Here is a 26,251-nt window from a genome sequence, read left to right as displayed (position 1 = left end):
AAGGAAACAGCCTCAGGGAGAGGACTTGAATGAGGTCACTAACTAGGAAGAGTCAAGGCCAATTATATTAATAGAACCGTAGGTCTTCTGACTCCTTCTCCAGTGCTCAACGCTAGTATATACCATTTTTGTGGGAACGAAGTAGATGAGAATAGGCAAGGAGGCTCACCTAAAGATTTTAAGAAATACTACTCAATTGCCCTTTCGTTGATATTTTTATGTTTTACTTTTCAAATGCGGGTGTTATGTTGCCCAGGCTGGTCTCAGACTCCTGGGCTCAAGCTGACCTCTCAGCCTCCGTAGCTGGGATTACAGGTGTGCATCATCTAGCCTGGCTTTTATATTTTTATTTTCGAATGAATTTATTAACTTTGCAACTTGTTATTTTTTTCGAAAATATTGAAAAGTTAAATAGCCCATTTGAACACCATACCTACCACCTAGTTTTAACGCTACCTTTTTGCCATATTTGCGTTTTCCACTTCCCTCACATTCTGTTTTCCGAACATTTCAAAGTGCGTTACGGATATGACAGTTCAGCCCTAAATGCTGCATGTGTGTCAGTATGTATTTCGTAAGAGATCAAGGCCATTTTTCTGTGTAACAGTACCACAATCACACTTAAGAAAGTGAAGAATATTCCTTACACTCTTAACATGTGGTATAGTATATATTCACATTTCCCCCCATTTCTTCGAAATTCCTTTTCAATCGTTTTGTTGTTGTTGTTGTTGAGATAGGTACTTGCTCTGTGTCCCAGGATGGAGTGCTGTGGAGCAGTCTTGGCTCGCTGCATCCTTGACCTTCTTCCTGGGCTCAAGCCATCCTTCCACCTCAGCCTCCTGAGTGGCTGGGAACCCAGGAGCACACCACCACACCCAGCTAATTTTTGTATTTTTTGTAGAGATGGGGTTTTGCAGTGTTGCCTAGGCTGGTCTCAAACTCCTGGGTTCAAGTGATCCACCTGCCCCGGCCTCCCAAAGTGCTGGGATTGCAGATGTGAGCCACAGCGCTGGGTGACATTGATCTTTTGGAGAGACCAGCTCTGTAGTCTTATAGAATAACCCATATTCCATGTTTTAGTGATAGTTCCTCCTCGTAGTGTTTAAATTTGTTCCCTCTATCCTGTTTTCTGTAAACTTGGAATTGGGTCTAAAGGCTTGAATATATTCAGGTTTAATATTTTTTTTTTGATAGGAATACTTTGTAAGTCATGCAGTATGCTTCATTGCATACAACATCCAAAGGCACATAAAGTAGGCTTGTCTTACTAATAATCCTAAATTTGACAGGCTATCTTTCCATTGTAAGCATTTCCTTCTGCAATTAGCAAGTAATTTGTGGTGTGATATTTTGGCATTAGGGTGAGAATTTATCTGCAGTAATCTGATAAACACAGTTGGGAGCAGTCCTTAGGTATGGGTTTGGAAGTTAGGAAGAAGGAGGAGTGGAGACAATTCTGGAGGAAATGCTAACCTATCTACTTTAGGGAACTTGGAATGCTACTGTGTGTCGGCATCAGAGCCTAGGGAGACTAGGAGAGAGGAGGCAGAAAGTAGATGTCAGAAAGACTTTGCCTTCTTTGAAAGTTTCCTTAGGACCATTTTAGCAGTAGTAAGCTATGGTAAATAGAAAAGTTCTGAAGTAGTTTGATGTTGAAGGATTGCAAGTGCTTCAACTGGAACATCTGTCCAGTTAGGCTACTAATCCAGTCTTTTTTCATTCCAGTGTTTTATTAATCAGCATTGGCTCACTGAAATAGCAATTTTCACAAATGAAAAGTCAACTGTAGTTTTAGGTGACAGGAAATTGGAAATTTCTATTGACAACATATTTTGTTATTCCAAAAGCAAGTTTTGGAAGATGAGGAATGTTTTTGATATATTCACTAATTAAATATATAAATCCTGAATAGTTTTTTTCTTGCTTTAGAGAAGAATTAAAAAACTGTTTGAATTTTCAGTCAGATTTCTTTAAATAGTGATTTAAATAATGACTTGATTTACTTAGTGCCTTGTATCAAAAATTGTATGTTTAGAATTTTAATTCATTTCTCCAAAGCAATTTTAAGGATTCTCTTAACCCTCAGTATAGGAGGAAAAGTATACAATTATCATTATCATCTGGGTCAAAAGGGACTGTTACTTTTTTGCATTTTAAGTTATGTATAATTTGTAGGAGTAAAAATATATCATAATGTAAAACAACTTATTGGAGCTTTTAATAAGAATTTAAATATAGCAATTCTCTTTGTATATACTTAGAAAAATAAAAAACAAAATATCTGTTTCATGCATTTAATTACATGACACCCCTACAACAAATATACATCACATTTGAACGCTTTATGTAAACATTCTTATTTAATAACACCCATTTTTTTCCTTTTTGAGTTTTTGTATCTATACAAAGAACATCTTCCTTTCTTCCCATTTTCAGATATGTGCAAAAATCATTCTGGTTAGAGGATAAGACAACATTCCCTTCCTAGTTTCTGCAAGTTATTTTCCTAGTTGCATGAGGAATTTCTTCTTGGTAACTTACAGTTTTGTAACTGAAGCTTTTCCCATACAATGAAAGTATACTCTGAACTAATACCAGTCATAAGCTATCTTCAAGTCATTCTCTTCCAAGTATTGTTTCTGACCCACTTTTTGAATGTATCACTCCTGTAGTCTTTTTGTAATACAGATCACTTCAGGTTAATTTATGTAAGGATTTAAAATTCATTGATGGTTGAGATGAATTGAGCTGAGAATTCTGGGTAGGTATAGTTTTCCTTAGGACAATAAGAATCATGAAGTATATTCGAAATCCAGATTTTGTGCGATTGACTTCTTTTGCTTTTCCATTTGTGAAAATTCATAGAAGTTCAATGCTGTTCTTCATAAGAGTGCCAACAAGGAGAGTTTGATGCTGTATGATATTCAGCCAAGTCTAAATTTGTAAAAAATTTGTCACAAGTTATATGTCTGACAGAGTTTTGAAATTTTTCTGGCATTTCTTATATATCAATCTTGATTCTGCTCTCATACCTTTTCCAAATCTCTGTGTAGATCTACATTGTCCAAGCTTATCATATTTCATTGTCACCTGTTGCTCAGATTTTCATTTCCTGTTTTTCACCTTTGAAGGTATTTCTACCTGAAATGGGCAACATCATCTGAATGGAATTAATTATAGATGCTCCTTGAATTACGATAGGTTACATCCTTGATAAACCCATCATTAGTTGAAAGTATCATGAGTTGAAAATGCATTTAATGCACCTAACATACTGAACATCATACCTTGGTTTAGCCTACCTCAAATATGCACAGAACATTCACAGTAGTCTACAGTTGGGCAACATCATCTAACTTAAAACTTATAATAATAAAGTGTTGAATATCTCGTGTAATTTATTGAGTACTGTACTGAAAGTGAAAAACAGAATGGTTGTATGAGTACTTGAAGTAATGAATGCACTTTCACACCATGATAGAGTTGAAAAATTGTTTTAAGTTGAACCATCTTAAGTTGGAGACTGTCTGTACTTAGCACCTTTCATACATGACCCTGGAACTATTTGTCTTATGAATACTGATTCTAAATTTCAAATGCTTCCCTAATAGGTTCTTGCTTGTCATTCCTTCTGGGTTGCCTTTTTACATGTACATCATCAAAATGTGATACTGGAAGAGTTTTTGAAACCTTTGATAGTTCACAATTTTGTTGAAGACAGTACATCTATCTTCTTTGCTCCACAATTGCAAGATATTTTCAATTTCAGATTTATAAATAATTAGAATGATCAATCCGATGAATTTTTTAAAATGTCTTCATTTTCTGTTTCCTTCCAGTCACCTTTGCATACACCTGCATTCAATACTTGTGCACTTAAGCGTTGTATCAAGGCTGGGTGTGGTGACTTACGCCTATAATCCCAGCACTTTGGGAGGCCAAGGCGGGATTACTTGAGCCTAGGAGTTTAAGACCAGCCAGGGCAACATAAGGAGACCTTGTCTCTACAAAAAATAAAAACTTAGCTGGGTGTAGTGGCGTATGCCTGTGGTCCCAGATACTTGGGAGGCTAAGGTGGGAGGATCACTTGAGCCTGGAAGGTCTGGGCCGCAGTGAGCTGCGATTGTGCCACTGCATTGCAGCCTGGGTGACAGAGTGAGACCCTGTCTCTTAAAAACAAAATTGTATTAAGTAAAATTTTAGCACACACTTGTAAGGGATCAAAGACTGTCACATTTTCTTTGAGCAGAACAGCATGATCCATACTCTTAATGTAAAAATACTGTGTGATGAAGTTCTTCCCGCTGAATGAGAATGCCATATTTCCTTTTTGTTTTTAGAAATACGATGTTCTCTCATCGATTAAGTTTGAGAGAATTTGTCTAGAATAACTCATCTGAGGACTCAGTCTGAGATTTCCCTTACAAACTCATTTTCACTACCATCATTAAGAGTCTAAAGTGTGCTATCCATCTTTGTGTTAATCTTCTGGTTCATCTAATAGTTGTGAAGTGCCTTCCTCTGTTAATTTTCTTCTCCCATTTTGGTCAGAAAATGAAGTCTGAGTTCTTAACTGTATTCAGTGAAAACTAAAAACAGATGAAGGGGATCAGAATATGCCACTCAAGCATAAGGATTATTTTGAGTTGAAGGGAAGTGAGAATCAATAGATGCAGGAAGAGTTCTGTGCCCTCCCCTTATTTGCCTAGTAGTAGCAGAGCATTAATTTCTATCTTTTTTCTTTCCTTTTTTTTTTTTTTTTCTTTTTGAGACGGTGTCTTGCTCTTGTCCAGGCTGGAGTGCAGTGGCATGATCTTGGCTCTCTGCAACCTCCATCTCCCGGGTTCAAGTGATTCTCCTGCCTCAGCCTCCTGAGTAGCTGGAACTACAGGCGTGCATCACCATGCCTGGCTAATTTTGTATTTTTAGTAGAGGAGATTTTGCCATGTTGGCCAGGCTGGTCCCAAGCTCCTGACTTCAGGTGATCTGCCCACCTCGGCCTCCCAAAGTGCTGGGATTACAGGCATGAGCCACCACGCCCAGCCAATTTCCTTCTTGCAACAGGGAGGAAAGAGCAACTCTTTTCCCTTGAGATGGAGAGTCAAGGCAGAGATGAGTTTGTATAAACAAACTTAACTGAAATAACCGTTATCTTCCATTAGTTCTCCCATCTTTTTCTAGCCACTTTCCCATGGTTTATTGTCCCTGATATTCCAAGTTCCCTTTTTTGGGGGAATTAAAATAGTATAAAAGCCCCTACGTCTAACTACTTGTTTGAGTTTCACTTCTTTTTTGTGAACTCCTGTGCATGTAAATACTAATAAAAATCATATGTTTCTTCTCTTGTGAATCTGTCTTTTCATAGTTTAATTCACAGGCCATGAGGTACTGAACCAAAGATGATAGAGGAATTGTTTTCCCTCCCTGACATAGACTACAAAAATGTCTTCAGTTTTCTATATGTCTTTGAAAGTTGATGCAATATTTTTGCAAAACTATAAGAAAACTGGAAAATAAATGAGAAAAATGAAGGCTAATGCATTAGTGATGATTTATTTCACTATTATTCTTTTAGGCAGTCCCATTTTCTTATTTTTTTAGCGTAGTTGGGATTAATTGATGAACAATGGTGAAATAATACCTAGAATGATGGAGTTAGCAAAATATTTCAAGATGTAGGAAGAATAAAGTCACTAACATCCCATAACGTATTTTAGATTGATAAAAGGATTCTGTTATAGACCCACATAATAATTGTAAGATATAAAGAGTTTTAATCTATTTAAAAGTAGTAAGTAAATTTTCCCCTCTTTGTTTAAAGATCTCTAGGAAACAATGTGAATAATAAAATGTCAGTCTTTCTAAGTAGTAACTGCTGAAGAAAGAAAGTAAAAAGCTAAAATAGTTTCCTTTGGACTCTGATAGTACACTGAACTTCAATGGTTAATTTGGACAGTTAGAGTTCCACCCCTCTCCAAGACACACATTAAACCTACCAGCCTCTTCTACTTCCATAATAGATTTTTTTAGCCTGTTGTACTTTAATACATCTCTAATGAATATAGGCAGTACCTAGAAAGTTATTCCTTGAGGTTTCTTTCTAAAGTTTTTTTGTTGTTACCAGCTTGTTGTTGTTTTTTTTAAACCTTTCTTCCAAGCTTTACCTTCAGAGACCTTTCATAATAAAAAATTATTAATTGGAACCCTGGCACATCAGGTGTTGTATTTAGACTTTTTGGTTAAATGGATTACACCAAAAGTGTATTTCATTTCAGTCATTTTCTTTGCAAACATTCCTGTTTTTCTGGTTTTGTATAACAGGATGAAGACAGTGATTTTTGGGATGATGTATGCTTTGCTTCTTTGTATTTGTAAATACAATGCCTTACATGTAATTAATGTTCAACAAATACTTTTTCTTAGTGTTTTTTTTTTTTTTTTTTTAAATCACCTGAATATTCCCCAACAGTTTAAAATTACTGCTTTACTTTTTGGGTTGTTATGTAACTTACACATTTTTGACCAGCCAGTATAGTAATTTAGCTTTCTTTTTTAAAAGGGGCTTTGACTTGTGTTTCTCTAGTACAGTAGTTGTTTAAATGTGGTCTTGGGCTTGAGACACTTTGAAGGATTCTACCAGGTCCTCCCTTTACCACATACTTTTCTTGTGAAGCTGTATTTTCTTCACTTCAATGGAAGAATGTAGTGCAACAGGTTGAATGCAGAAGGTTGTAAGAGAATCCAGCTATCTTTATTAAGACATATTAATGAGGTATGCAAAAATGTAGCAAAAATGTAAAACAATACCACTCTTCTCCAAATTTTTTGTTTTGAGAAATACACTTATTTTTTGTAAAAATATGTAATGCTTTCATTATTATCATCTTTAAGTAAATGAATGCATATTGAAGAAAATTTCTTAGGTTTGGGGTTTGTGGACTCCCAGGCAAAGATTCCATCCGTAAAGGTTAGTCAACCACACATCTTTTTTTGGTCAGATTTGGGATTTTTTTTTTTTTTTAACGTTATTAACTGAATGCTGTTCAGTTGATACGCATTTTGACTAGGGCTAGTCACCAAAGCAAAGATGATTAGTCTATGAACTAATTTGCCTCTTGCTTCTAGGCTTCACTCCTGTGCATTCCTTATTTTGTGGGTTACCTTTGGCAAGTCTAAGCTAAGCCTGGAGGGGCTTGGGAGAGGTGTGGGGGTTTTAGGTATAATCCTAATCTCTGTTGTATCTCTTGCTTTGTTTTTTTACTTGCTCTGCTTTTCCTATTCAAGGTTTAAGATTATCTGACTCTCAGCTATACAGGATTGCTGACTGCTGCTAGAAAGGCCCTCATAACCAAAATGCAACACGGAAATAGCTTTCTTACATTCCATGAGAAAAAAAATAGATCTGACAACTTTATTGAATAGAAAAAGGTAAATAAGAAAACTGGCACTACTTTGGTGACACTACATTGTAGTGTCTGTTCATTTGAGAAGTTATACGCAAGAGATGTCTTTCTATTCTTTGATTTCTTTTTTTGTAGTGTTTAAAAGATTATAAGGTATGCTCACATTTACCATATTCCATCATCAGAACAAATACTTCTTTGGAAAAGGTGGTGTTATCATCATCCATCCTTTACAGATGAAGAAATCAAGTCTTAGAAAAAGTTCATTTTATTCATTGGAATAATACTGGGTGCCAGATACCGTGTATTCATTTTATAAGATATGGTGCCTTGGTTTTCCCTCACTTCACCCTCAGCCTTGTTATCTCAGAATTACATGTTCTCTTCTATTTGGGCTAGACAGTGCAGGCTAGCCTTACAGGCTGGCAGTGACAACAACTGTTAGAAGTGCTGGCTTCTAAAGCATTTGACCTATTCTGCACCTAGAAGCTTTTAGCAGTAGGATAACCTAACCCAGCTCTGTATAGGTTGATGGGAAGTTATTAAAGAATTTGGAATTGGTAAATGACAGAATGAAAGCATTATTTTAGTAAATTGTTAATTTGGGGGCTCTTTATTGAAGAGATGAAAGCAAAAATCTGGATGCGGAGAGACCAAGTACAGATAGTCCCCACCTTAAGATGGTTCAACTTAAGGTTTTTTGACTTTATGATGGTGTGACAGTGGTATACGTTTAGTAGAAACTGTACTTCAAGTTTTGAATTTTGATCTTTTTCTGGGCCAGTGATATGTGGTATGATACCATATTGTGATACTAGGCAGCAACAGCAAGCTGCAGCTACCAGTCACTCACATGATCATGAGGGTAAACAACTGATAACATACGGTATACTATGTTGTCAGATGATTTTGCCCAACCGCAGGCTAATGTAAGGGTTCTGAGCACGTTTAAGGTAAGTTAGACTAAGCTGTGATGTTCGGTATTTTAGGTGTATTGAATGCATTTTCAACTTACGATATTTTCAACTTACGATGGGTTTAATCAGGACATTACCCCATCATAAGCTAAGGAGCAACTGCATAAAGTGAATCTTATAAAGTAAATCTGTTTCACTTTAGGTGTGAGGTTCTATGGGCCTGGCCAAGTATTGATTGGATGGAGAGGCAAGGGTGGTGTGGGAAATATTTTGAAGGAAGTCTATAGGACTGGGGAATTGACTAGATATAATTAAAAGAGGGAGACATTGAAAAAAAACCTCCAGGGATTCAAGATCGGAAGGATGGCAGTTTCATTAGTAGAAAAAGGGAAATGCAAAAGTAAAACTAACTTTTATAATTTAAGGTAAGACTCATATAACATAATTTCACCATTTAAAAATGTACAGTTCAGTGGCATTTAGTACATTGATAGTGTTGTACAACTGTCAACACTATCTAATTCCATAATATTTTCAACTCCTCAAAAGGAAACCTGTTACCCATTATTCTGGATATTAGATATAAATAGAATCAAACAATGTGTGACTGACTTCTTTTACTTTCAAGGCTTCATGTTGTAGCATGTATCAGTGCTTCATTTTAAAAAATTGCTAAATAATGCTACATTGTATTGATATACCACATTTTATTTACTAGTTGAACATTTGGGTTGTTTCTGCTTTTTTTGGCTTTTATGAATAATGCTGTAGAAATAATTTCTATTTTAAGATATTGCCACAGCTACCCCAACCTTCAGCCAAGCGGTACCCTGATTAGTCAGCAGCCATCAACATGGAGGCAGGACCTTCCTCTAGCGCAGAAAGATTATGACTCACTGAAGGCTCAAATGAGCTTTATCTTTTTTTTAGTAATAAAGTAGTTTTTATTAAGGTATATATGTTGTTTTTTAGAGACAATGCTATTGCACATTTAGACTATACTATAGTTGTAAACCTAACTTTTATATTCACTGAGAAACCAAACAATGCATGTGACTTGCTTTATTGCAATATTCACTTTATTGTGGTGGTGGTGGTGGTCTGGGACAGAGCCCTCAATATCTCCAAGGTGTGCATGTACTGAATTTGAGGTGTTTTTATTATTTTTAAATATCTAGATAGCAGTTTTCAGTAGTAAAAGAGGAAGGACTGTGACTTAGATGAGATGTCAGGTTGTCTTTCTCCGTCTGTGTTCTTATAAATAAATAAATCCCTGAGGTTGGGCATTTTATAAAGAAAAAAGGTTTATTTGGCTCATGGTTCTGCAAGCTGTACAAGTAGCGTGGTACCAGCATCTGCTTGGCTTCTGGTGAGGGCCTCAGGCTGCATCCATTCGTGGAAAAACAAAGGGGAAGCTGTGTGGGTAGCAATTTATAAGGTGAGAGAGAAGAAGTGAGAGAAAGAGAGGAGGAAGGTCTCTTAGGCTTTTTTTTTTTTTAAACAACCATTTCTTGTGGGAACTAATAGACTGAGAACTCACTCATTACCGTGAGGACAGCACCAAGCCATTCATGAGGGATTTGTCTCTTCCATCCAAACACGTCTCATTACCCTACCTGCAACATTGGATATCAAATTTCAACATGAGGTTTGAGAGACAAACATTGAAACTATAGCAGAGGTGATTATTTTCTGATCATATAGGCTGCTGTTGAGAATTGATAGCTGAGACTGGAATTTATTAGATCTGCTGTGGGGGGAACAGTTTATGTAGGACTGAGGTCTAAACTTTGTGGAAAACCTGTTTTTACATTATTTAAGGTGGAAGTAATCTGGAGAATCTGTAAAGAGTTAAAAAGGAGTAGGTGAGTACACAGGACTGTTGGTGTATAGAAAATTACTGAGCATGATATTTCAAGAAATGGGGTTAAAATAGCTGTGAGATAAACAAGGAAAATGCAAATGAAGAAAAGGTAATTTGATTTGGCTATTGGGAGGGTTTTTGGGATCTTCAGGTGGATACTTGCTTTTAGTAAAGTACTGTAGAGTAGATAATGCTATAGCTGCCCTGCTGTGCTCAGCTCAGTTTTGACTGACAAAGTGGGTAGCAGTAACTAGAGCAGGTGGTTTGCAACCTGGATCAGGTTTGCAGGAGGTTATAGTTGGGTGAAGAGGAAGTGATGAAGAGATTCCCTGTACCCTGTGTGAAAAAGTTTTCGTTCATAGCAAAGCTTTTAATAACCATACTGATTTAGATTCGTTTGTAGATTTAAGTAGTCTGTTGAAGCATAGCCTTTCTATGTATTAATATTATATTAAAAGAACTTTGCGTTTACAAAAATGTTAAAATTCTAAAAGGTTGAGTTATCATGATGCTATAATATTTGAGATGTTTGATCTGAATCGGTGTCTGTGAAGCAGGTGATTTCATTGAGAGTTTTGATTTAAGCCATCAAACATCTTTATTAAAATGAAATTAATTTAAGATTATTGGATGTTACTTTTTTTAAAGAATTTACTTGTTTTGAATAAACTCAAGACTTTTATTCTCAGTGTTGAGCTTCAACCTAACTGCTTCATTCATTATATTGTACTTGCAAGGTCCTAGAAAATATTTGGATGTAGCAGGTTGATTACCAAATATTTTATTGCCAATTCAAAAATGAAGTTTCATAATTCAACATGTCTAATTAGAATAATTTTTTTAGTGAAATAATTAAAAATCTTCCATATCTTTCAGTCTAGGCAGAAATTTACATACCTCTACTAGATGGAAATATTTTCGGTGTTAGGGTTGAAAGGGTTCTTGAAGGGATCTTGAAAGTGAACATTTTCAATCACATAATGCTTAAATTTTTCATATTTTTCTTTGGTGAGCTTTCTCACCTAGAGTTCGTCTTAGTTTTTGATATTTTAACTGCTAATTGTTTTGTTCTTGTATTGAGATGAAGTTTGCCTGCCTGTAATTTGGTATTCCAAATATTCCAGTATTCCTGGTGGAGGCAAATAGTGTCATATCTGAAATATTTGGCCTTAGAAGTGCCTGGGTTTGAATCCTTGCTCCTTTACTAAGTTTTGTTACTTTGGACAAGGTACTTACCCTGTGTAACTAAATTTCCACAGCTGTAAACAGGGGATGATGATAGTGTCTACCTCATAGGAGTTTTTGAGGATTAGATGAAATAATATATACATTTAATGTTAGCTAATGTTAATAATTGTGTACTAATTACAATTATTTTATAATTATATATTTATCATTATATTGTATAATTTATAATGATGGTAACATAGTAGAATGTAAGGAATGAAGTAATGTTAAAGCTCAATACTAGCAATTCTCTAGTTTGCTCAAAACAAGTAAATATTACTATTGTTGTTATTGTTACTTGAGCCACACAAAGATCAAGTCACCTTCTTTCCTTCTTTCTCATGACAAACTTTAAAATTTCCGTAAATAGCTTTTACTTCTCCCACCCTATAGTCTCATGTTTTTTAGGACTTTAGTCCTTTCAACTTGACCTAGACAAAGCTCTAGTTCTGAATTCCTTGTAGTGGACATCTGTTATTTTTGCCACCCAGCATCTATTTACCCTTACTTGGTTTTCCTTTGGAAAACCATTCTTTCCTCCAATCTTTATTCTTGTGCTTTTTGATTAAGACTCTCCCTCTGGTACCAGGGAGAGCATGTGATGTAAGCCCAAACCTATCACAATGCCGTAGCATTCCCTTAGTGATTGGCTTAGTGAAGGGCATGTAATTTTAGCCAAGCAAACCAACTCCAGTAATAGCTGGGTCTCTTGTCATTGTCCTGGATTTCAGTTTTGAAGAGTGTTAGACTGGAGCTGTTACAGTCATCCTCAATGGAGATTATGAGGATAGAATCAATACAGAGGAAGCGAAGCCCAGGAATGGAGAAAGAAACCAGATTCACATGATATTGTTTGAATTATGTCTAGTTATTTTTACAAATGAGCCAATAAATATCCTTTTGCATAAGCCAGTTTGAGTTGGGTTTTTGTTACTTATAGTTGAAAGAATCATAACCAATATGTAGTATTTCAAGTGGGGGTGTTGATTAGTATAGAATAGGGTAAAATGACCTTCTCTCTGATTTAATACTCAAATTCTGTTATTTTGACACTGTGTCACAAATCTGATATCAGTCCCCACTTAAAATCCCTCAATGGTTTTTCATTGTTCTTAGGATAAGGACAGAATTTCTTAACACAGTCCATAGGTGCTTCATTGTTTAACTCTTAACTCTTGTCTATCTCTGTTGTCTTATCTCTTCCCATGTAACTCCTTGCTTTTTTTTTTCTTTTTGTCACAGTGATTTCTTTGCAGCTTTTCATATTTACTGGCCTGCCTTTTGCCATAGGTTTTTTGCACATGCAGTTCCTTCTTCATGGAATCCTCCCTTCCTTCTCCTGTTTGCCTAGTTAACTCCAACCCTTTCTTCAAATAACAGCTTAATCATCACTTTTTTTTTTTTTTTTTTTTTTTTAGCAAAACCAATTTTGATTATACTGGCTATAATTCCAGATTCATAACCTTCATAGCACTTACCATTGTCATTTTACATCCCTTTGTATGAGTGTTTGTCCCTATCTCTAGACTACAGGTTTCATGAATGCAATAACTATGTATTAATTTTTGTTCATTGTTGTATTCCTACCCGACACACAGTACATGTTCAATCAGTACAGCTGTCCCTTAGTATTCATGAGAGATTGGTTCCAGGACCCCAGTGGATAGCAGAATCTGAGGATGCTCAAGTCCCTTATATAACATGGTGTAGTACTTGGATATAACCTATACACACGCTCTCATATACTTTAAATCATCTCTAGATTACTTATGATACCTAATACAAAGTAAATGCTATGTAAATTGTTGTTATATGTTTTTAAATTTGCATTTTTTATTCTGTTGTTACTGTTTATTGGTTTTGTTTCTGAATATTTCAGTCCGTGGTTGGTTGAATCTGTGGATGTGGAACCATGGATAGGGAGGGCCAATTGTATACTTTTGGAATAAATGACCTTCCATCTTATAGATCTTCTGGTACATCTTCAACAGTACATCTTCAATTTGTATTTTTGTTCATTTTTTTGGAGGGGGGCAAATACAAAACTGTTACTACCATTCGTTCTCTTATTGAGATCTTTTAAAACTTCATTCCATTTATTTATTTATTTAACATATTCCTTCATTTGTTTTTCGATCCAGGGACAGACTGGGTAAAGCCTCATTCTGCTTGTTTATATGTATTACACTCTCTACTCATGTATAAATTTAATCTGCACACAGGATAGGCTTTTTTCAAATTATTGCTGTAAATACTGCCCTTAGTTAAGTCATTCAAGGCATTAGAATACCCTTTTTACCCCTTAACCACAACTCGGTCTTCAATCACTACTATCTGTTGCATCACACACACACCAAACTACTGAGTGGGATTGGGAATAATAGGGCAGGAGAGGGAATAGATTCTTACTTTGTACTCTATATACTTCTGTATGTTTGAACCATTTTCAGTAAACATGTTTTATTTTTTTAAAAACAGTGCTAATGAAAATATTTTTGCTTTAAGGATTAATGTATATGTTTCTTCCATGATAGGGTATTTCCTAACCCCTGGCTAGTGTGATTGCTTTTATTCAAACTCCTAACCTAGAAACTCTTAACTTTTTGGTTCATAGGCTGTTATGAGAATTTGATGCACTGTCTTATCTTTCCAGAAATTGAGTATTCACAAAATTTTGCTAACTTTTATATTTCTGTGGTGCCCCAAACCTTATCAAGAACCTCTGCTGTACCACTTTTAGTTTTTGTAATTATAGCAACCATATCCTCTTTTATAAGATATTTATGTATTCATCATAATCCCCCTAATAGGTAGCTTTTTGAGATAGGGTCCTTTTCATATCCTATGAAAAAAGTGTTGCGATTTGCACCTTGCATTAGAAAGAAAACAATTAAGGATATTATTTTTTAAATTCTTAATCGTTAATATTATTAAGTATTTTATTGTCCTTTCAAAGTCTGATTGAGCTCACTAACTTGGAGAATTGTTTTGGCTTTAAGGAATCCATCTGGATTTATCTTAATTTCAGAGAATTAAAGTGCTAATTATTTGATAAGTTACCTTCAGAGAACGAAGTTTTTTGTGTAAGTGAGGAGATGGGCAGGGAAAGCTGGCCTCATTGCTCTATGTTTTTTTTTCTTGGAAAGAGCAGCCTCTTCCAGGACCTGAATTTTCCCTGTTCTAGTCCTGATCGCCTTGAAGGCCACTTTTTTCAAGACTGAATTCCAACCTTTTCCCTTCTCTTTGCCTGTTCATTGTTAAGATTCTCAAATATGTAATCTTTTAAAAATAACATTTGATATTTTTGGTTTGTTTTAAAAATAAAAACTATGGTGTATCCATATATTCCCTTTTTAAAGATCTTTTCTTCCTTAGAGTGCTTATTATCAGGAGACAACATTCTTCATAAAAATTAGAATCTTTCAGAAACTGAGTAAGATTTATCTTCTGAAGTCTCTTAAGATTCTATAATCATCCAGTGTTTTGTCTCTAGTGTTTTAACTGCTGATCAGGTGTTTTTAATAATGAAGTTTGTGTGGTTCGAATGTGCCCTTTTCAAGAATAAGACTGGTTTTTAACAGTAACAACTGGACTGATTCTGAAAAAGATACTTAGTTTTCTAACACTAAAACATTTGTAAGAAATGCTTGAGGCACAAAATAAAGTATTGATTTAAATTTCATCTGCTTAAAGGTTGTAAATAAAAAATATAAAAGTTAATTTCTTTATAAAATTTCATAGCTAAATCCCTAAATTTTATAAAATCATTTTAATCATAGGTCTCTCTTTTAATTATATTATTATTGCTTATGATTTACATTTTCTATCACACAGATAGTGCCAAAGTAGATATCATCATTCACTGCTTTTCTAATCCTGTTACAGTAATTTCCAATTTTCCATAATGGAATCAACAGGCAATGGATAGTAAGGGAATATACAACAGTAGTTTTAAAAATTGCTGTTTTTACTCAAAAGATTTCATATGATTGTAAGGTGATGAACATTAAATAAAAATTAATTTTCAAATACTTTCTTGAGATAGTTGGAAGTGCTTGAGGGATCACAAAATCAGGGTTTGAAATACTAGATTGGTATTCATAGTTAAGAATTCACTTTGTATCCTTTAAGTTCTATTCATTTGAGATTAGAATTCAAAAATGATAGTCCTCCATTTCAGTATGCCATTGGTGACAGAAAGACTAAAGAATTGCTTATAAAATGAAATAGAATATAAACAAAAGCTGATTTAAGTAGAATGACTTAAATGCCTGATTTCTTGGAAAATTTCTGAGAGTAAAAAATGAAAGATCAAACTTTACTGAACCAATAAGCCAGTGTCATCTAAATGATTCCACCGAAAAACTCATTTTAAGTATATAAGTAAATTGTTAGTTTTTTTATAGATAGAACATTATCTTGAGCTAACTTTATGAGTTAGTTGAAGTTCATTTTTATGTGCAATACTTATTTTGCATATAAATTTTTGCTATTTGAAATGGTTTTCTTTTTTGTACCTGTTTTTTTGTTAAGTTGATCATATCTTGTTTTTTTTGGTGTTGCCAACTTCTTGGTTAGTAATACAATCCCCAATTAAAACATTTTTACGATGGGGAGACAAAAAGAAAGATTAACTTTATAATGTGATTTTTTGGATTATTTCATTGATTATATATCTTGAATTTATGGGATTGGGGAAGATGTAGAAGTTAACCATTCCGCCGGGCATGGTGGCTCACACCTGTAATGCCAGCACTTTTGGAGGCCAAGGCGGGCAGATCACTTGAGTTCAGGAGTGTGAGACCAGCCTGGCCAACATGGTGAAACCCTGAATGTACCAAAAATACAAAATTATTCGGGCGTGGTGGTGCACGCCTACAGTCCCAGCTACTCGGGAGGCTGAGGCAGGAGAATCACTTGAACCTGGGAGGCTGAGGTTGCAGTGAGCTGAGATGGTGCCACTGCACTCCAGCCTGATCAACAGAGCAAGACTCCATCTCAGAAAAAAAAGCTAACCATTCACCATGTTCCTCATAATCTCTTTTGTGTTTTAATTACTAGCTATTTATTTATTTATTTTTTTTAGAAAATAAAATACTAAGATACATGTAGAATGAGTGCTTTTTCTTACCTTTTCTTTCTTTTTTTTTGGAGTGAGGGTCTCACTCTGTCACCCAGGCTGGAGTGCAGTGGCCCAATCTCGGCCTACTGCTGCCTTGACCTCTTGTAGCTGGGACCATGGGCATGTGCCACCACTCCCGGTAATTTTCGTGTATTTTTTGTGGAGATAGGGTTTTGCCATGTTACCCAGGCTGGTCTTGAACTCCTGAACTCAAGCCATCCTCCCACCTCGGCCTCCCAAAGTGCTGAGATTATAGGCATGAGCCACTATGCCCAGCCTCAATGCTTTTTCTTAATAGAAATGGCATAAAGATACCTTATCTAAATGTTAATTTTTATATATTGGTACTTTTGAATGGGATACTTATTCTATTAGATTAGTAGTATATAATTTAACAGTGTGTTATGTTTATATGAGGGTAAAATTTTTTTTGGTGTATATTTTAATTAGTTTAGAAATGCTTTTTTTGTATATTTTAATTAGTTTAAGAAATGCTTAGCTGATAGCACATAAATTCCAGTATAATAGAATTGGGAATAGTTCTTTTTTTTTTTTTTTTTTTGAGACTGAGTCTTGCTCTGTCGCCCAGACTGGAGTGCAGTGGTGCAGTCTCAGCTCACTGCTGCAACCTCTGCCTCCTGGTTAAAGCCATTCTTCTGCTTCAGCCTCCCGAGTAGCTTGGATTACAGGCACACTCCAACATGCCCGGCTAATGTTTTAATTTTTAGTAGAGACCGGGTTTCACCATGTTGGCCAGGCTGTTCTTGAACTCCTGACCTCAAGTGATCCTCCTGCCTCGGCCTCCCAAAGTGCTGGAATTATAGGCGTGAGCCACCGTGCCCGGCCTAGAGTTCTTTAAAATGGGATTTATCCCAGAGTTAAAAATAGTTAAACATTATTAAGTGGTTTCTATGTGCCAGGCAGAGATGTGTTTTATATATATTATCTCATTTAATCTTCATTATAATCCAATGACATAAGTCTATTTTTATTTTATATGTATATGTAAATGGTAAATGTATATATAAAAAGCAGTAAACAAGGCACTAGGTTAACTAACTTGTCCAACATCATATGGGTAGTAAGTGATTGAGTCAGAATTTGAATTTGGCATTCATTCTTCACCATGTTTTACTCTTCATGGTTACTGAATGTTTAAGGTATACAATAGATTTTGAGCTGAATTAAGCCAGAATCTTTTCAGTTGAACTATAGTATAGCCTGAGAGCTAGAATTGAAGATGACTTGGCAGAAAGTTGTGGCCATGCTGGTACTATGACTTGGTTCTCCTGATTTCTAGTGTGGTATTCTTTTTTCAAATGTGCATACACTGTAGTTGTAGTTTGTGAAATTACTTAATTTTTTTCTTATCAGAGAGTAAAGAGGACTATGTCTAGTATATAGCACACCTGTGTTCGTAGTATGTGCTCTGTACTAGATCACATACAGTATTAATATTATTTAATACAGCAACATTACATCAGGTGATATCTATCAATGGATGAAAGTGAAAATTTCAGATAGTGAAAATACTTAGACCCACATTACCATTGATTTCTAATTTTTTATAGAAAAAGATATCGTTTAATTTTAGTTAAAAACTGAAACCAAAAATTTATAAAATAGGAATTATAATTATTTATGTGGGCAGTATCCATAAATGAATGGATTTTATTTTAAGTCGGTTACTTGGAATTCATTTTTCCCCCATACAAACAGTATATTAAATATGGGCATGTAATCTGTACCTGAGTTAGTAGTTGAACTTGAGAGTCCCCGCCTTTTTTTTTTTTTCCTGGCTATTTTATTTTATTTTTTTGAGAGTCATAGTCTTGCTCTCTCTATCAGGCTGGAGTACAGTGGTGCAGTCTCAGCTCACTGCAACCTCTGCCTCCTGGGTTCAAGCGATTCTCCTGCCTCAGCTTCCCAAGTAGCTGGGACTACAGGCATGTGCCACCACACCCAGCTAATTTTTGTATTTTTTCATAGAGACGGGGTTTGACTCTGTGTTGGCCAGGCTGGTCTCGAACTCCTGCCTCAGGTGATGTGCCTGCCTTGTCCTCCCAAAGTGTTGGGATTACAGGCGTGAGCTGCCACGCCCGACCTTTTCTGGCTATCTTAAAGAGCCAACTCTGAGCTGATGCCTTTGACGTCCCCGTTGCATATCTTTGTTGGATATACCACTTCTCTGGCAGCAGATTTAATGTTTCATAGAATTCTGTGCTTTACCAACAAAATTCTGAAGCCAGTAGATACTTATGTGGTCACTTAAAAACATTATATATGAGTCCATAGGATATGTAATTGTGAATCTTAAAAATATTCTGTGTTCCTGGTATTGGTAAGTCCTTAATGTGAAGCAAGAATTATCATGTCTTTATCTGAAATAAGCATTATACTGTTGCTAGTGGGACAAACTACAGCTATTCAAAAATTGAGTTAAAGAGATTTTTAATAGTACAACTTTAGAAGTAGGGGATATTAAGTTAAACACAAGATTCACTAGAGTCTCTTGTGATAGTAACTCTGAATAACTGAATTAATAACTTCTGGAATTAAAGTAATAATTTTTTCCTTTGTGCTATTTCAGTGCACATAATTTGGAATTTGAAAAGTAGGAAAGCTTGCTTTTGTCAGCCTAAGGATAAAGAGGAAAGTGAAGGTTGAATTAGTTGTGTATTCCAGTGTTTTAGATTTCCATTGTTTAATTTTTGACATTTTTTGCTTTATAACTCAGTTTTATAAAAGCTTGTTTATTTTGTAAAATTTATGCTATTGCGTGTGCATGGAAATTCAAAAAACAGATTCTCAGTTTGAATAAAGCAATTCAAATAGTTTTTTTTTCCCAAAAAAATGTGTATTCTAACAGCATTTTTAAAGCCAAATAAATTATTGACATACTAGATTGTAAACTTCTGAAGTCTAGGAATGTGACTTACTCATTTTTGTTTTCCCCTGACCTTAGCACATTACCTTGCATACAGAAGGCCTTGAGTAGTTATTTTTTGAATGAATTAATCTATGATGAAATATTTCCAGTGAATTTTCTGTTCCCATTCAGTTGATAAAAAACCAGAAAGATATAAACTAAAATTTATTTAAAATTGTGTTTTCTTACAGAAATAATTACATGTATTTCTGAAATACAAAGAAAAGATAAACAGTTAAAGGTTAATGTCACTCAGCATTTGAAAAGTTCGATTTCCAATAACAATACATTGTAAGGTGATTACTCATTTTTACTAAATAATACTTTAAAAAATTATTTGTAATTTATGAATCATGACATTTCTTCAAGTATTAAGTGCTGAGTATAATAATCATGTTTTTATTAAATTTGGGTTTATTCAGGAATGAACCAGTTATGTAAAATGAGCTATATGTGTATATCAAATATATCAAACATAATTGATCTCTGTATAGGAGAAAAGATTAAATATGTATATGTCTAATTTAATGAAGTCCACACTAATAGTTGGTATCTTTATTTTATAGGAAGGAAAACAGAAATAACTTGCTGCCTTGTCTGGAGTCACATGGTGAGTTTAGAGATTAAAGTTACATCCAATAATTTGTGAATCCCAAGTTTCATGTTTCAATATTTGGTGTTACTTAAAGTGACTCATAAAATTGACTGATGTCATGTGTCAGTACTTAGGTGACAATTTACAGAAAGTCATCTCTGCAGCTTGATGGGCGACAACCCTTTTCAACCAAAAAGTAAGTGTTGCTGCCACGACTAATACTAGTATATGTGACTTTCGTATCACTTTACTTCAGGAGAAAGGATGAAAGTTGGGAGACATTTAAAAAAAAATGCTTAAAATTGTTAAAGTAACAAATGTTCACATAAAAACAAATAATATAAATAAAAAAGTGAGTAAAATAGAGGTGTTTTCCCCCATTATCAGAAGAAACTACTTTTACCAATTTGGTACATATAATCTTACATGTTTCTTCTGTACATAGAGAAAAAGTAAATTGTTTCTAAAAAAGTTATAAAGCTATTATGCCTTAAAATATTTTTTTCTCAAAAATATATCCTGGGTATATTAACAATGGCAGTGCCCTGTTAAAAAGAACAAGGAAGACCTTTGTATACTATATGAGTTTGCTAGGACTGCCATAACAAAGTACCGCAGACTGGGTGGCTTACACAGTGGAAATTTTTCTCATAATTCTTGAGTCTAGAAGTCCAAGATTAAGGTGTTGGTAGGACTGATTTCTTCTGAGGGCCATATGGGAGGGGTTTGAGGCCTCTCTTCTTGACTTGTAGATGGCCGTCTTCTCCTTTTTTTTTTTTTTTTTAATGACGGATTCTCACTCTGTCACCCAGGCTGGAGTACAGTGGCTCGATCTCGACTTATTGCAATCTCCTCCTCCTGGGCTCAAGTGATTCTCCTGCCTTAGCCTCCTGAGTAGCTGGGACTACAGGTGCTCGCCACCAATCCTGGCTAAGTTTTTTTGTATTTTTAGTAGAGACTGGGTTTTACCGTGTTGGCCATGCTGGTATTGAACTCCTGACCTCAGGTGATCCGCCTGCCTCGGCCTCCCAAAGTGTTGCCTCCCAAAGTGTTGTGATTATAGGTGTGAGCCACTGTGTGCATCCTCCATCTTCTTCTTATACCTTCTTGTGATCTCCTTTCCTGCTTGTGTCTGTGTCCTAATCTCCTCTTCTATTAAGGACACCAGTCATACTAGATTAGGGCCCACCCTACTAACCTTATTTTAATTTAATTACTTCTGCAGACCCAGTCTCCAAATACAGTCACATTCTATGGTGGTGAGGGTTAGCACTTAAACATATGAATTTTGAGAAAACGCAGTTCAGCCTATACATGTAACAACTGGATGTAAATGATACTTTTGTTATTACTATACAACGAGTGTCCCTAATTATTTAAAATTATGCATTTTCTGACTTTGCCTAGTCCATATATTGTTATATGCTATGTGCCTACTGCCCCTCTAATGTGTAGGGGGGAATGTATTCCTATATGACCTTGAACATATAAAATTAACACACATGAAAAAATAGCAGTTTGAGATCATATATGTTAAATCTTGAACTGCATGATATTGATTATCAATGTAGTTCAGATTTTGAAGAAAAGTAAAATCTAATGGTTTATAAGGGGAATTATAATTGAACCAAGAGTTAGGAGGGCCAGGGAATTAATATTTTGTTGAATATTCACTTGATGTTAGGTGCTTTATGTGGCATTTTCTTGAATCTATGTGATACTTCTATTAGGTAGATATCATACTTCTATTATAGATGAGGAAAATAGGTTCAAGTAACTTCTCTAGAGTCATATGATTATAAACAGTGGAATACAGATTTGAATTACTCAATTTGATATCAAGTCTCTGCTGTGTTTGCTGCAGACTGGAGTGATATAGACTAGAGCTGAGAAGGAAGGATATTCTAGGTAGAAGAAGTGGTGTAAATAATAGCTCTGAAACACACAATAAGGCTGGTGTTTCAAGTATTTAAAAAACACAAATGCTAAGTTATGACTTGCCAATGAAAATTAGTATTTTTAATTATTAGATTTGAAGAACTCTGTATAATTAGTCAAATAGTACAGTTTAGAGAAAAAAAGGTTCATGATATTGATGGCATTTAGGAAAATGGGAAGGCCTTTTTTTTTGGTAGGTGGACTACACTATAACATTAGACTAGAAAATGATTTGTGACTTTCTTCCTGTGAGAAATATCTACTTTGCCCTTAATTGAATAAGCCTAATTCGTTTTCCATATTCTATTCTAGCGTCTCTTCCCTGCTGGGTTCTGTGCCTGGCATTATTATTATTATTATTATTATTGTTATTATTTATTTTTTTAAAGACATACTCTCACTCTGTCACCCTGGCTGGAATGCAGTGGCATGATCTCAGCTCACTGCAACCTCCACCTCCTAGGTTCAAGCGATTCTCCTGACTCAGCCTCCCAAGTAGCTGGAATTACAGACTCGGGCCACTATGCCTGGCTAATTTTTCTGTCTTTAGTAGAGATGGAGGTTTCACCATGTTGGCCAGGCTGGTCTCGAACTCCTGACCTCAAGCAATCTGTCTGCCTTGGCTTCCCAAAGTGCTGGGATTACAGGTGTGAGCCACCTCTCCCATCCTGCCTGGCATTCTTGAATCTGCTTTAGTTTATCCCGTTTATCTCCCACCTGTTGCCTCTTAACCTTAGTTTATCTGCCTTTTGTGAATACATTTTTAAAAAGACAGTGGGTATAATCCTTTTTGTAGAGATAATCATATTCTATGTATATGACTAAAACTCACTTTCACTGAATTTGACTATTCCAGATTTTCTGTCTACTGTAAATAACTACTGTCATCAATGATCTGTTTATCTAAATTTTACTATTTAACATTTTAGAGAGTAAGCTCTGCACTTCTCACTGTTGTTACCACATACTGACTACAAATATCAATTCAGAAATTCCTATTAGGGTTATTAAAGTACATCTTAAATTTAATGCTATGTATTACAAAAATGTTTTTATTTTTATTTTCAAAAATGAGGTTTACTTCTCTCCTTTTGAAAATTAGGTAATTCAAAAATGGCAGAACTGTTTATGGAATGTGAAGAAGAGGAGCTGGAACCATGGCAGAAGAAAGTAAAAGAAGTTGAGGATGACGATGATGATGAGCCAATCTTTGTTGGAGAGATATCAAGTTCAAAACCAGCAATTTCAAGTAAGCATTTACTTTTAGTGAAACCAAACTTTATAAGGTATTACTTCTAATAGAAAAACTTGTGAACTGTTTAATAGGTACTTGGTGTTCATGTTCCACTGTAAAGAGTTAGGTATGAGAGATTGGGTGGGAGGCCAGTAAGAACTTGAGAATCAGGATGGCGATGTGTTTGGGGACTTGAGGAAGGAGGTAAGAGTGTTAAATATCAGATGTCAGAAAAGAGAAATGGACTGAGATTAGCTGGTGACCCTGGAGGTCTTCTGAGATTAGAAATCGTAATTTTTAATGGAGTTAATTAATTAATTTATTTATTTATTTGAGACAGGGTCTAACTCTATCACTAGACTGGAGTGCAGTGGCACAATCACGGCTCACTGTAGCCTCAACCTCCTTGGCTCAAGCGATCCTCCCACTTCAGCTTCCCGAGTAGCTGGGACTACAGGCGTGTGTTACCATGCCTGGCTAATTTTTGTATTTTTTGTAGAGATAGGGTCTCACCATGCTGCCCAGGCTGCTCTCGAACTCCTGAGCTCAAGTAATCCACCTGCCTCATCCTTCCAGAGTGCTAAGATTGTAGGTGTGAGTCACTGCACCTGGCCTTAAGTAACGTATTTATCTGTTTATTCTTTTTTATTTTTTTCAAACCCAGAGAAAATAAAATAAAATATTTGGAATGCTTTGCTTAAAATTTCAGAATATACTAAGTGAGTTTTTGTTGGTCTCAAATGGGACTTCTCACATCCAGTCCTCACTGCAGTGTCATCTATACATGGCCACAAAATGTATAGGTGATGAATGATTGCACAGTCTCTGGCCTGTGTACCAATAGAAGCTGCAGCTTCTGACCGTATCCATCTTCCAGTAACTCCTTTTTATATTCATGAAAGATAACGGCGCTGTCCTCAGCCACTCTACTTGGATGATGTAGCGTTTAGCACATTTAAATCCTTAAGGCTTTTGGGCAGAACAACTTGGTACCTTTGTGGCTTATTAGCTTTGAATTAGAGAATTGGTCTTGACATTGTTATAATATTAATGTGCAGATACTGTGACATTTGTTAAAATGTCCACTCAAAAATGTATGACAGTGCAGAGAAATAATGTACAAATTTCAGGGAGAAAGAGAAAATAGATCCTTTTGCATTTCATTTACTTGTTTGTTTGAAGCCAGGAGAATTTACCAAAGAATGTTATGTACCCAGTTTACTAGTGTGTGTGTGTTTACTAACCATGGTAGTGCTTCAAAGTGTGATTAAGAGACTAAAATTTTCTGAAAGCCTAGTTCTTGCTTCACTTACCTATAAACTCGGATTGGCACCTTTATTCAGTTTTATTAGAGTAATTACACCAATCGGATTTTCAGTACCATTTCCTGTGGCACGTTGGTCATCTCTCATGGAATGCTAAGTGGAGTGCCACTTGGATTATAAAATGTATTACGCATGATGGCATTGTTGGTAATAGTGGAACATATTCTCTTGATTATTGTTTTATATTGAAATGTTATATTGCAAAATTATTCAAACTCTTACCGAAAACATGACAGTTAAGATTCAAGTTGAATTTATACTGATTGTAGATGACTCTTCATGGTATTCAAGTAGAACATTGTACATTGGTTTTAAAATAATTCCATCAAGAAAGGGATTGACCCCAATAGAATTTCTTTTCTACAATGTTAAGGTGAATAATTTAAATGGTTTCATTGTTATTTTATGTGTAAGCCATAAAATATGTTAATGTATGGAACATGAGTTAAATGTTTGTATAAAACTGCAAGAAAGGAGGTCAAAAACTTGTGATCCATAGACTACACCCACTAAAAAGTACGACAGCAATAGTTCTTTCATGGTTTGAGTAAATATTTAATCCTGAATTTCTGAGTGAAAACAGTTTCAAGTTCTTTGAGTAGAACTTTCTGTAATAAGATTTCTGTAGTGTTTAATTACAGAGCACTGCATTGACCTTATCAGAAAACAACCATATTTCTGTTTGAACCATTATTTTATAGAATTACTTAATGGGATCTGGTTCCTTTGTGAGGAAGATAAAAGAAATTTTTATGAGATTTGGTGGGTTCTTTTTTTTTTTTTTTTTTTTTTTTGGTGCTTTTTACCTTTTTCTAACCAGCAATTTTAGGCAAATCCTCATGCTTCCAAACCACAATTTGATTAGCTAGAAGTTACAGAGTTTACATGCATGCAAGAATGAGGAACTTTAAATTGATCCTCAAAGTCATGGCAGGCTCAGATTGACTTCTGGTGTAGTGGTAGTTTTGAAACTTCTTAACTAATAAAATGCTATTATAAACTGTTGGTTCACTTTAGTCTGCAATCTCTGATAGTTTTTCTTTTTTAACTCAAAACTAATAGTAGATAATCCAATGAGATTTTCCGTAATGAAACTTCAAGGCTTTTAGAGGAGTGAATACAGTGTAGAGGTTGGGCAAGGATTTGATTTTGAATCATAGGAACCTGACTGTACGTACAGCCCTGTCATCATGCAAAGAAAGATATACATTTAAATTATAGGTTGTATATAAATATATTTTTGGAAAATTTTTATTAACTATGTGATGTTTCTTTGCAAGCACAATGTTTTGAGTCACATGTAGTCAGATTTGTCATTCCCTTACTTCTGGCTTTTGGATTTTGAGTTACAATGAGAAAGATTGTTCTTAGTCTATAAAACAAAGCCTAGTTATCTTGTTTCTTTTGTTTCTTTAGTAGATAAAGATGTATGTATTTAAAATGAGCTATATTCTTAAATCAGTGATTAGTTATATACTCTTTCCATAAATCTGTTTAAATGTTTTCAATTGATGATTTCTATTATCTTAATATGTATTTCATTCAAACAATGAATTTTAAAATAAATAAATATAATCTTTTATAGATATTTTGAACAGAGTTAACCCCAGCTCATATTCAAGGGGACTAAAGAATGGTGCACTCAGTCGAGGTACAGTATTATTGTACTATTTTAATTTTAAAGTGAAGTATTT

General features: G+C 35.0%; 1 protein-coding gene across 21 annotated transcripts in view; it reads left to right on the top strand.

Moving 5' to 3' along the window:
* Positions 1–26,251, top strand: part of LOC116268611 (zinc finger protein 280D-like) — a 244,960-nt gene that overhangs the window by 160,311 nt on the left and 58,398 nt on the right. For 7 of the 21 annotated variants that reach the window (XM_031669286.1, XM_031669279.1, XM_031669278.1 and 4 more), the window contains 4 exons: positions 20,032–20,075; positions 20,188–20,256; positions 23,101–23,247; positions 26,143–26,208. In XM_031669286.1, coding sequence (XP_031525146.1) covers positions 20,229–20,256; positions 23,101–23,247; positions 26,143–26,208 — 241 coding nt within the window. In that variant the 5' untranslated portion in view covers positions 20,032–20,075; positions 20,188–20,228. Of the gene's footprint in view, positions 1–7,287; positions 7,432–19,656; positions 19,762–20,031; positions 20,076–20,187; positions 20,257–23,100; positions 23,248–26,142; positions 26,209–26,251 lie in introns of those variants that run through there. The other 14 variants (XM_031669270.1, XM_031669272.1, XM_031669276.1 and 11 more) reach the window with 6 other exon arrangements.

The sequence above is a fragment of the Papio anubis genome, chromosome 7 (genome assembly GCF_008728515.1).
Source record: "Papio anubis isolate 15944 chromosome 7, Panubis1.0, whole genome shotgun sequence".
In the NCBI taxonomy this organism is placed as follows: Eukaryota; Metazoa; Chordata; class Mammalia; order Primates; family Cercopithecidae; genus Papio; species Papio anubis.
This window is presented reverse-complemented; position numbering and strand designations above follow the sequence as displayed.